At 33.5% G+C, this 12614-nt stretch overlaps 2 protein-coding genes across 8 annotated transcripts; both read right to left on the bottom strand.

Moving 5' to 3' along the window:
• Positions 1-1582: 1582 nt before the first annotated feature.
• On the bottom strand, positions 1583-2919 carry LOC114399299 (protein POLYCHOME-like). Its single transcript, XM_028361466.1, has 2 exons — positions 2431-2919; positions 1583-2332 (listed from the first exon to the last, which is right to left on the bottom strand). The coding sequence occupies exons 1-2, from the start codon at positions 2701-2703 to the stop codon at positions 1949-1951; spliced, it is 657 nt and encodes a 218-aa protein (XP_028217267.1). The 5' UTR covers positions 2704-2919; the 3' UTR covers positions 1583-1948.
• Positions 2920-8144: 5225 nt separating this feature from the next.
• Positions 8145-11838, bottom strand: LOC114400560 (transcription factor bHLH130-like). 7 transcript variants are annotated; one of them, XR_003663975.1, is made up of 8 exons: positions 10972-11838; positions 10200-10519; positions 9945-10115; positions 9693-9758; positions 9537-9605; positions 9356-9442; positions 8769-8822; positions 8145-8503 (listed from the first exon to the last, which is right to left on the bottom strand). XR_003663975.1 is itself a non-coding variant. In XM_028363058.1 (7 exons), the coding sequence occupies exons 1-6, from the start codon at positions 11423-11425 to the stop codon at positions 9371-9373; spliced, it is 1152 nt and encodes a 383-aa protein (XP_028218859.1). In that variant the 5' UTR covers positions 11426-11838; the 3' UTR covers positions 8145-8503; positions 9356-9370. The 7 variants fall into 7 exon arrangements, 5 of the variants coding, with proteins under 5 accessions (XP_028218859.1, XP_028218857.1, XP_028218856.1 ...); XR_003663976.1 differs by having other exon boundaries at positions 8769-8813; XM_028363058.1 differs by lacking the exon at positions 8769-8822.
• Between the last annotated feature and the right edge of the window lie 776 nt (positions 11839-12614).

Below are 12614 nucleotides of genomic sequence, written 5' to 3'. Positions count from 1 at the left end.
GTGTAATAGAGTTCAATATTCAATCCCCATCGCCATAAAACCTTTGATGACATACAACATGTTGACAGATCCATATAAAGATGAATATCTTTTATGGACAATGTTAGAGTGGTTTTCTCCCTTAGCATGATGGCGTATGAAGCTGAAACAAATTATAGACATTGAGAGATAAAAAGGGATCTCAAAAATCACATAGGGAATTTAGTTTCTATTGTGATTATTCATTGTACCTACTTTATGGAACAAGCACAACTCTGGTCTAGAAATGAAGCTCAAATCTGGGGAACCTTTGAAGCATACCCCTTGGAAGAAAGTCATCGCTATCAGCTAGCAAGACATCTCTGTGAAGTCAACAATTACTCATACAGAACTATAGATCCAAATCTACCGAGTTCATCTCAAAGGCCAAATGATAGTTATCCATATTTATCCTACTAATAGGATAATACTCCAGAATACAGATGATGGTCAAATTCGAACAGAAATCTATGTTCCAGAACCTGAGTTTCACAAGGTGGAAGATTTGGTTGATGACCATTCCACATTAGAACAAGTCTGAGAAAACTATAATGCTCAGTTGATGGAGGATTTGTTACATAAAAAGAGATATCGTTGTCACCACCCAGTGTACGGAAGTCTCACCAGATCAAACTACAAGTCAAACTAGTGACGGCTGAAGAACACTTATATAGAGGTTTGCTGTAAAGAGAGTAATCTTCGGGATAAGGATGACCGTAATCCTATCCTCGTCATTGTGTGCCACGTGTCAGTCATTTAAAAGTTGTCTTATCTTAAGTCTACACAGCCTTATCTTATATGTAATAAAGTAGATTCCATGTTATCCGTTGTTGTAATAATCTTATCCTCCCTCGAATAAGACTTTGTATGTTAAGGCACACTGAATCGAATAATACTCCCTTCTTACTAAAATGACTCTCTTTTAGATTCCTTCTCCTCTCTAAGTTATATAATGATTATCATTTGAAACTCTCATCAGCTAGTATGCTCTACACTTGACTCTTAGAAGGATCTTGTGTATCAAAAAGCCAACCAACCAACCAACTGGTATCAGAGCCAATATCATTGATAAATCCAACTTGGCACAAACTATACAAATTGGAACACAAGCCAATTACATAATCAAAGTTCATATATTTTTTACAAAACAATTTTTTGTTGGGACTTTTGCTTTGCCTGTTTCAAAGTTATTAACCCGATTTTGAAAACACTGTGAGACTAATACGAATACACAGTTCAGAAAAGGATTAGATTTTAAGTTATGAAAATGAGAACCAAAGAAAGCCAATTGCACAGTTAAACTCTTATAGCATCAACGCCATTTAATTGGCAACTGAATTAGCTACCACGTAAACCTTTCTTTCTATGTTGTTGTTACTGAAGCAAGTTTGTTAAAAAATGTTAGGATCACGCTTAGAAAAAAACGACAATTTTGTTCCTCCACCAAAAATTGAACTAAACCATTTCCAAACCAAATTCAGCTTCTAATTTTCGCAAGCACGTTGTAAGAAATGATTCAGTGAGACAAAAAGTGAAAAAGCAACTGAATCAAAATGCAAAAAAGTTGGCACCAAAAAACGAATCGATTGTTATCTTGAACTGTTTTACAATTGGTACACAAGAAGTAATCACCAACCCGAAATGTATGGGAAATATGTACAACAGGAGCTGGGAATCACTAACCATCACAAGAAAATGATGGATATATCTATCAACGAACACTACTAATCAAAAAAGTTCCAACAAGAAAGTTAGTAAAAACAAAACTAGAGAATAATATCTTGCAACTTCAAGCCGAAGACGCAAGCAAAGCGAACCGGAAAAACACTGTCCCGCTGAATCAACTCAGTCCAGAGTAAAATGACTATAATACCCCTGCTCTGCTGCCTATGGCTCTGTGGATGAAAAAAAAATCAAAATCTCAATTCGTTTACCTCATGGACATCAATGTGCGAACCCGCTTTTCCCTCTCTGTTTTCTTCGCGCTCGGAGTTCTCTTCAGCTTGTTCAGTTCTTCGCGCACCGCTTCCTCAACCTGATCGATGTTGTCGAGAAGCTTCTTCTGCGGCGTCAGAGCCTCCGATTCGTCGTGTTCCGGTAACTCGGATATGTCGAGGAAGATCTTCGGGACCTTGCTCCCGAACGGCGTTCGGAGTTTCACTCCAACTGATTTCGGCGATTTCACCGCAGAGGCAGAGGCAGAAGCAGAAGCAGGTTCGGAAGGTTCCGAAACTAAACGATCTGAAGCAGGATCAGTGTTTCCGATTCGCTGGCCTTCGACTTCTCCTAGCCTCGCACTTCTCCTCTCGATCGCCTTAGCATTAACCAAAAACGCACGCAAAAACATAAAAAGATTGAATCAAAAAGTGAAAGAAACGAAAAAACGGCGCTGCGTTTAGTTTAGACTTTTACCTGAACGACAGCAGTAATGTCACGGAGTGGTGTCCTAGGGAACCACGCCGGAAGCACGGAGCGTAACGGAACGCGTCCTCTACCACGTCGCGCAGTTGATGGCGGTATGTTCTGGGAGCGGGGAGAAGCGCGAGCTCTTCCGCGACCGAAGGCGGCGGTTCTTGGAGGGGTACGGAGAGTCGGAGCTTCGTTGAAGATAAATGAGACGCGGCGGCGGGCTAAGGAGGCGGCGAGGTCGACGACGGTTACGCGACGGTGACGTGATTGGGGCATGGCTGAAGGGAGGGGGAAGCGAGAGAATGTGGTGGTGCCGTGGTTAGGGTTTGTGAGAGTGGGAACTGCTGGGTTTCGCGAGAGCGAAAGGAAAAAGGGGTTTGGAGAAGACCGAAATGGCAAATTTTCAAAATGAAAAGATGCGCACTTATATCGCCGAAGTGAAAACTGCAAATTTTCCTGGAATGTTCTACTCTCCCTGTCGAAAAATGAAACGCAAACGGTTCGTTTTGAATTTCAAATTTCCCATTGGCGGGATAAGCGTAGATTCAATTTCACCTTTTTTTAATATTCTTTTAAAAACATTGGGCTTCAATTGTATTTGGGCCTTAAAATCATGTCAAGATTTGCTCATTTCGTTTAATAGTTATAACTTATAGTTATTAACAAATTTCAACAATCAATCGCTCCTTAATTCTAATACTCATAAAAACTTAATTTTGTTCCAAGATTATTACAATATTTTTTAATTAATTTTCTTTTGAAATTCAAATAAAAGGTCTAATGTGATTTAACATTTTAAATTTAGCTAAGTAATTGTTATTAAAAGAAAATAAATTCATTGCATAGGTACTCACTCCATACCAGAATATATGTTATTTTACACCATCAATGCTACATTAGATACTTTTTTTTAAGGATATCCTTAATAAATACCTAATGAGAGTATTAGATAAGAAGAATACATGAATCATTATTTAGAGATAAAATGACATATTAAAAAATTACTTAATGTTTTCTTTGAAATTCAATAAATTAACTACATTTCTTAATACTTATAAAAAAATCTTAAACATTGTATATTCTAAAAGAGAAGGAGTATAAAAAAACAACTTAAGCTAAAAGAATTAATATTTTGGCTTAATTCTGTTTTTGACTCAGAATTTTAATCCCTCTAGTTTCAGTTATTAAAATCTAGAACTCGTACTTTTAAACTTAATAAAATTTTGTCTAACTCTTAATTTACCGTGAAAGTTTTAAGTGGTGCTTAAAAATAGTTTGAAAATTGAAAAAAGGTTGATTGTGAAATTTGAATCTATTATCCTATGCTTTAACACCAACCATAAGATCGAACACTAAATAAATTGATATATGTATTAAAATATATTACATACAACTAAAATGTGTGGAGAACTTTCCTAAAAAATGTGTGGAGAACTGCATACATATTTACTTAGTAAAAAAATATAATATTGTAAAACTATATAAAGAATAATTTTTCTTTTTAATACTAATTATCTTAATTATAATTTGATCACTCAGTATTAATTTTTTTCTGTTGATGTTTTAGTGACTTATTAAGACATTTTTATTAGTGCAATAATATTTTTATCCATCAATAACAATACTTTATTCTAGTGGTTAAGATAACCTTGTTTTTAAAATTAGCTTAAATATGATTTGGGTCCTTGAAAAAATATAGTCATTTTGATTTTTGTCTTTTAAAAAATATTAGTTTGATTTTAATTCTTACTGTCTGTTAAGTAACAACATAAACAAAATAACGATATTTGTCGTCCATATTACGTATTTTGGATACTTAATTAATGTAAGTTGTATATGATAGAATTACTATCAATGGCAATTAAGTTTGAATAATTTTCACCCATTTTGTCTTTTTCTTATTTTTTCCGTGTACTTGGATCATTTTGTGTGATCTAGAATTCATTTATCTTTTTAAGTTCATTAAAGTCAATTCTTTTACACTGGGTCAAGAGGTTTATAAAAGAAAATTTGCAACCTAACCGTAATATAGTAATATGTAGAATTGCAATTCGCTTCATTAAAATAATAATTCCAAGTACAAGCTACGTAATTTACCTACACCCCCTATCCTATTTGCTGCCCTTGTATATTAAAATGCAAATTGAAAGCAAGCATAAAACAAAATAGCCGCCAAAATGGAATGGAATCAATTAATATGTGAAAAACAATTTTTATCAACTAACATGCCATAATACGTGACATTTATGCACTAGTCGAGTCACTGGAGTAGTATTATTAGATAAGGTTATTTGCAATTTAGGTTTATGTTAGTAATTTTTTTTATAAAAAACTATTTTTCTTAGATAAGTCTCTGCTAATAACTGCATCATGTCATTAACATTTTACATATATACAAGAGTTAAAGTTACCATTTCACCAATTTTTCTAACAAAAACACTACAAGAAAATAAGTTATTATCGACGGAATTGATTCCGTTGGAAATATTGGAATTTTCAACGGAATTTTTTTCATGGAATTCATTCCGCTGGAAGTATAACTTACTGACAACAGGTTACCCATAGATATAGGTTTGTCGAAAATTTGATAACTTTCCGGCAAATTATTTCAATGGAAAATGCATCCATCGGAATTTAAAAACTTGGAAAATAAAAAGACCCCAACCCTAAATGTCTCTCACTCACTTTTCAATCTTACCCACTGCGTTTTTGCTTGCTCCCATATCCTGTCACCGACATTGCCGCCCCGCGCTATGAGCCCACACTGATCCTGCATGGTGTCGTTTCTGGGTCTCTACGCCCTCCACAAGGATTACAAGGTCGCGCATCAATCCTTTATTCAACACTTTGAGCCCACACCTCTCACAATTCAAGATTTGGGCGATTGGACATCGTTCTTCATTGGGCTACAGTTGCGTCGTTTCTGGGTCTCTACGCCCTCCACAAGGATTACAAGGTCGCGCATCAATCCTTTATTCAACACTTTGAGCCCACACCTCTCACAATTCAGGATTTGGGCGATTGGACATCGTTCTTCATTGGGCTACAGTTGCGTCGTTTCTAGGTCTCTACGCCCTCCACAAGGATTACAAGGTCGCGCATCAATCCTTTATTCAACACTTTGAGCCCACACCTTTCACAATTCAGGATTTGGGCGATTGGACATCGTTCTTCATTGGGCTACAGTTGCGTCGTTTCTGGGTCTCTACGCCCTCCACAAGGATTACAAGGTCGCGCATCAATCCTTTATTCAACACTTTGAGCCCACACCTCTCACAATTCAGGATTTGGGCGATTGGATATCGTTCTTCATTGGGCTACAGTTGCGTCGTTTCTGGATCTCTACGCCCTCCACAAGGATTACAAGGTCGCGCACCAATCCTTTACTCAACACTTTGAGCCCACACCTCTCACAATTCAAGATTTGTGCGATTGACATCGTTTTTCACTGGGCTGCAACGACGTCGTTTCTGGGTCTCTACGCCCTCCATAAGAATTATAAGGTCGCGCACCAATCATTTACTCAACATGTATTCATCAATTTTCCTTCCTTTTTTTTATTATTCTTATTTTGCTTTTTCCGAAAGATTTATGTTTTGTTTATCACTACCAACAAATAAAAAGTATTTTCAAGAATATATTTGACCAATGCTAACGCAACAACTTCGTAATGCTAGACTCTAAAATAATTTATAACTGCACTGTTGATACCGGAGAAAGTTATGAATTGCGTTCAATTTAAAGACGGTAATAAAGTTCTACGAAAGGGATACAAAGTTGACATCAATAAAATTATGTCATCGAAGTTATAAATTTATTTATAAATACTTGTGATAAAAATATTTTAATGTCGATAACCCTGTCTAGAAATAAGAAGAAAATGAGTATAACAAAAAAAAAAGTTTAATTACAATATACTAATAAAGGTTATATATATATATATGGTCATCACTTATTATTTTTGTAATAATTACTTTAAAATTAATTTGGAATATTTTTTAATTGACAATGTAAATTTTTACAGTAATATGCAATTAAATTCTAGTAACATTTGCTAGGCATAATGTTTACTGCAAAAAGTAGTCATTTATGCTAATGTATTTTATGTGATGTTTTAAATCCTTTACATAATAAGGACTGGAATTTATGTTACTAGATTCATCATTAGTGTTTTAAATTTTTATTTATAGAGGTAGGTTGGCTGTCACCTTATTTATTTGTTTATCCAACCAATAAAAAATTCTGGATACCTCTTGGTTAAAAAAAAAATTATTCACAAAAACTATGAATGGAAAAACTACTGTTTTTATTCAAGTTATTTGTCAGTCTTAAAGTTAATTATTGTGAAATATAATCTTTACTATTTGTCAGTCTTAAAGTTAATTATTGTCAGACTGGAATTTATGTTACTAGATTTGTGTTTTTAATTTAACTTAATGACTTATTTTACTCCATGTTTTGGATTTATCAATTTTACTATTTCCTAATTTATAAGTATGTCTTAATTCAAATATATATCATGGTAAATAATATAAATGCATAAAATAATTTATAAATTATTAATGATAAAAAACTACAAATAATAAATTTTATATAAAAAAAATTGATGAAACTTTGCGACGAAATAATCCGTCGAAAATGGTCCATCAGAAATTTGCAACCAACATGTCCGTCGAAAATGATCCATGGGAGATTTTTGACAAAAATGTCGGTGGAAATGATCTTTGCGACACAAATATCCGTCTGTAATAAGTCATGGGAATTTTGTGACAGAATTTCTGTTAGAAATGATCCTTGTGAAATTTCAACGGATATATCAATCTCAAATTTCTGAACATTGGCCATCGGAAATTTTTCCTAGATCCTTTTAGATGCAAATTGCGTCAAAAATTTTCGATGGACAACAAAAATCCATCAATTAACATTTTTTACGATGATTTTTCCGACGGATTTGGGTCCGTCCGAAATTCATTGAAACATCTTATTAGCGACGGATTATTAGTGTTACTTGTCATCGGAAAAATACTTTTTTTTTTGTAGTGAAAAACATGTAATAAATCATAGACATGCAAGTACAGCTCATATTTCATCAATATCTTCTTTATTCTATTTCTTTCCATTTCCTTTTTCTAAGTTTCTAAAAAAAATAAACTAAATGGAAATTATACATGCAAACCGAAGAGTATCATCTTTTTCTTCAAAAAGTTAGTAAAAGAAAAAATTGAGAGAATCTTTTCTCATTTGACCGACATATAATATCAACCTACTCATATTATAGCTTTAGAATGTTTAATGGACCAACATTAAGGAAAATATCTTTGAATTAAATAGTAGTTAGTAAAATATTTTCATGATTTTGTCTGTATTTTTACTTTTTTTACATCTTAAAATGATAGATATTTACCAAAAACATATATAATTATGAGTTTAATAACCACGTACCGATAATATAAATATTTTTATACTTTATTTAATTATAATTTATTGTTAATATTACTTTTTTTGAAATAATTATTATAAAAATTAATAAAATTATAATTAAATGACTATATAAAATTTTATATTAAATCAAGATTTTTATCATATAACATTTTACACGGTATGTATAACCATTTTTATCTATGAGTATATATAAAATCAGGGTTTTACCAACCAGAAATTCTATCAACTATACATTACGTTCATCATCACAGCATTATAAATTTTGAAAAAAAAACTATAATAAAAGATTACTTCACGTTTATGAAATCACATACAATTCAAATGATATTCTAAAACTTTGAATAAAACATTTCATCTATAAATCGATGGAAATGCCCTATCAAGACATACTAGTTCATGAAAACATACTCCTCTATAGCGGGTGTTAGGCTCTTTTTTGATAAAATTTCCCACAAACTTAATTCATGGTACAAAGTACAAACCAGTATCCCTATCCACAAGTTTAGCTGGATGATCTGCTATAAACACGATCGGATCAAAGCCAATCGCACTTGGTATCGAACAGTTTCGTTTGGGGTTATAATATAAGGGTCCTTCAATCGACATGACTTTGTTGCAATTCAAACAAGTTGGCCTGATGAGAATGACATTTGCTCCCCTCATCATTCATGTAATAAACCCGTAAATGTCAAAAATTCAAATGATATTTTTTGTTTATAGAATGAAATCCTTTAAAAACGACTTTTGTTTTTGGTCTTTATCTTTCAAGTTGAAGCTCGTGTTAATTACTTGATTTCAACGTATTTGTTATTTTGAGTGTGGTACTTTCAATCTTTTACGTCAGATTCTTTAACCATTTCCGGAATCGCTGTTTAACCTCGTGGCTCATATGGTCATACCTGCATCACTTTGGTATTTTATACTTTTTAGTTTCTTCAAACAACCTGGCAGCCCTAACAATAAAATGAGTAAATTAAAGTATCTCTACAATATTGAATTGTTCTCCATAAGACAAAAAACAACTACTCAATGTCGGATTTCATTTATAATGCATCAATTCAATAAGAAACCACAAACTAATAAATATTGATCTAATTGATAAAAAAACAAATTCATATCTCATTCTTTGAGTCTTAAAAGCTGTTTAGCTTGGTGAGTTCCTGAAATCCAACTCATCTAAATTGTTTTGTAATAATAAAAAGAAAGAAACCACAAATTTTCCTCCTAATCCAAACTCTGGGAAGTCTTTGATAAGTTTAGGAGCACGGGGAAAAATAAGCTAAAATTAATTCATTAGAATTTTTGTATACAAAATTATGATTTATTGTCTGTGTGGCTGGAACTCCCGTTAACTCAAAATACACAATGTGGCATGAAGAGTTAAAAGCTGGCATTCTGCATATTAACTTTGTTCTATTGATTTTTCAGCACGTCAAAATATAAAACCCGGGTCCTATTCATGTTTGGCGTAGTTCCTTTTTATTACCTGTACAAAAGAAACTCAAGCAACTTGATCTGCTTCTGACTTCTGCATGTTTATACATTTGCATTTAGCCCGTTTATCGTTCAGAGTCTGCATAAAGGTATTAAAAAAAACGTTAATGCATGCATGAAAAAGTCATTAATTGCATGGTTTGGGGATCTAATAAACTTCTCCCATTGAATACCTTGAATTCTTTCTGAAGATCTTTTATGTAGTCTACAGCCAAGTCCAACATCTCTGCTGTGCTAGTTTGCTGCCAATAACTCCAGAAATGTTAGCATTCCAAACACAAAATACACTATTAATCATAGGGCAAATAAAATTGTGTAATGAATCTTACCTTGTCCATGTTTGGAACAAGCTCTTGCAATTTTCTTATTCGTTCACTGATCCGACTTCTTCTCACCTGAAAACGATAATCTCTTAAAATTAGTCCATGAATTAGAAATAATCATCCATTTCTCATAGTTTTGGCAAAGGCATGGACTATGTACTATAGTAGTAGTATTTCATTTTAGTATTAACAGCTTCATTGTACCAAATGTTTGTAAAAATAAGTTTTGACAAATATAGGTATTATATATCTACTTGCCCTTTCGGCAATGCTTCGAGGATGTGTAGCAAAGCCTCTCTTAGCTCTGATTTTACAAGGAACAGAATCTGAAAACTGAAGCAAACTATCCATAGCAAACATATCCGACGACGTTCTTGGCAAACTCAAATGATGCGAAAGTGTTTGAACTTGATTTCCTAGTTCTCCATCCTGAGTACGCCAGCATATTTGCATTATAGGAACCATAAATGAAACAACAACAACACAATTAAAAAAATTGAAAATCCTATATACCTGAGAATCAGAAAGTAACTCATCATTACTACTTCGCTGTCTTTTGTGGTGTGAAGGCTCATTCCAAGAAGCATAGGAGAATCCAGGGCCAAAATATCGAGCATCACCATTGCTCCCTCCCTGCCTCCCATCCTCAGTGCTAGTTACCCTAATACCCTCCGTGCCTATTTTGGAAGTTGGTGATAGCACTCCCAAGGAAGAAGAAGGACTTATTGATGAGAAGCTTATTTGATTCTTCATTCTGTTCATAGATAGACTAAGTTCACCATCATTGCCATTGACCCCACTATAGTTTCCAACACCTTTCATAGTATCATACCCTGCAATTTACAAACATAAATTACTTCTCAGTAACAACTGAGAATCAAGACTTTCTTCTTTACAACATAATATATATAAGGGCGTTTGTCAAAAGCTTATAAATTCTCGAACTCAAGTTACTAAAAAGTATGAATAAAGGTAAGATTAAATTCCCAATATTGTTTCCGTACAAGCACCACAGCTTTTTGTTAACATCAAAGATTTATTCAACTCTTCCAAAATCGAATCTTGGGCTGCTAATCATAAATGATTTTAATATCTAACCACTTTCAACATATCATTGCTGTCTAATTTCAAAAGTCAGAACATGCAACTGCAATTGAAATCAACAACTATTTTCCATGCGGTGCTAAAAAAAATGTACGGACATCCAAGGAAACATTAAAATGACCTAAAAAGTGGGGAAAAAGAAATTATTCAACAAGAACTGAATACAGAACAAGTAGGTTACCGTTCTGAAAGGAGATGTTGTTAGAGAAATGGCCAGCAGGGAAGCTACTTTGCCTGAGAAGATTGGAATCAAAGCTTTTGGCACTCTGATTCTTTCCCATAGAACCCAACATCATAGCTGAAGTTACAGTACTCCGAGAGGGTAACATAGAAGTACTATAACCCTGTTGGGAATTCATGCGACTCAGAGGTGATGATGACTCCTTCGCAGGTTTACTATTATTAGAAACCTTATTATCCACGAATTCTCGTAAGGTAGGCGACGACGTCGTATCATGGGTGTCCCCGGAATTCAAGAATCTCAAAAGCGGTTCAGAACCCTCCCACGCGCTCCCATTATTATTGGCAGCTTCGCCTTGTTGTTTGAGATTTGCGGGAGGGGCAGAACGAAATCGAAGTAACCCAGAATTGTGTTGGTGTTGCTGCTGAACTTGGTAGCGCGAATTCGAATCCATAATCAATTAATTTGTTACTTGAAAGAGAACAAAGTCAACAAGGTGATATGAGATGCTAGAGAATCATTATGGGAGATGAAAAAAATGAAAAGGATCACGTGAGAACTGAGAAGGAACCCAAACGGGAAGGAAAAGGAAACCTTGGTTGCACAAAATTCAAGGAGGGATTATAAAGGGAAAGGTGTTGTGCAGAAGCGTAACAGATAAACACCCCAAACAGGGAAAAGGACAAGCAGAAAGAGATGAGTTTGGGCAGTTTCAGAAATTTGATTATTTTGCTGCTTTTTGACAAAAAAGAGCAAGATCTCGTGAGTGTAGAGAGGTGGACGAGGAAGGAGAAAGAGAGAAGAAACTCAACTCAAACCAAGGAACTCAACTGAGGAAGGTAATAATAGTTAAAGAGAAATCATATTTATTTTTTCCAACACTAGAGAGAAAATGACATCAAATATCACGTCCGTTAATTAATTGATGTAAGATTATTTATCTTAATTAAATGTCTTGAGAAAATTGGAAAGAGAGAAGTTCTACAACCGAGATAGAAAAAAATGTTATTAAAATACCGTATGAATGAGTACAATTTAATATTTAATTTTGTGTTTGCAGTACAATTTTTTTATATGATAGTATGTTATTGCAGTACGTTCGGCCAATGAGAGATTGCAGGAGTACATCAACCAGCGTCACAAGACCGGATACTATTTGTCTGTTCTTAGATTGCTTGATAATTCAAAACACAGGAAATACTACTTTAATTGACTACGTTATAAAATTTATTTGGTAGTACAATTTTAATGCTTATAATAATTATTATTATTGGTTAAATTGGGATATTTTTTAAGTGGGTAGTAATAACTTTTGAAAATAAAGGTTGATTGAGTCATGAATGATGATTAATATATTAAAATTAAGATTAAATTATTAGAATAATATTTGAGTTTTATCTTTTGATAAAAATAATTTTTGATTAAATTTTATTTATCTTTTGATTGAATTTTAAATTAATTAAAATCTTTTTTTCTGATTAATAGGAGAATTAAAAATGTGATTTCCGTAGTGGTAAATTATAAAAAGCATATCATCACTTGTTCAATATTAAATCCATTTAATAAACAAGAAGGGGTACGTGAACAAATACTACAGCGCTAATGGTTTGCCGTTTAACGACCCCTCTTTCTTTTTTATTACT

This window comes from Glycine soja, chromosome 19, assembly GCF_004193775.1.
Source record: "Glycine soja cultivar W05 chromosome 19, ASM419377v2, whole genome shotgun sequence".
Classification (NCBI taxonomy): Eukaryota; Viridiplantae; Streptophyta; class Magnoliopsida; order Fabales; family Fabaceae; genus Glycine; species Glycine soja.
The sequence above is the reverse complement of the archived record's forward strand: the minus strand, read 5'-3'. Positions and strand labels throughout refer to the sequence as shown.

Excerpts from the sequence above, each read along its gene's own strand:
- LOC114399299 (XM_028361466.1), bottom strand. The coding sequence starts at position 2,703 with ATGCCCCAATCACGTCACCGTCGCGTAACCGTCGTCGACCTCGCCGCC. Across the intron at positions 2,333-2,430 it reads ACATTACTGCTGTCGTTCAG|GCGATCGAGAGGAGAAGTGC; the intron begins GTAAAAGTCTAA and ends GTTAATGCTAAG.
- LOC114400560 (XM_028363058.1), bottom strand. The coding sequence starts at position 11,425 with ATGGATTCGAATTCGCGCTACCAAGTTCAGCAGCAACACCAACACAAT. Across the intron at positions 10,520-10,971 it reads CAACATCTCCTTTCAGAACG|GGTATGATACTATGAAAGGT; the intron begins GTAACCTACTTG and ends TGTAAATTGCAG. Across the intron at positions 9,443-9,536 it reads ATCTTCAGAAAGAATTCAAG|ACTCTGAACGATAAACGGGC; the intron begins GTATTCAATGGG and ends ACCTTTATGCAG.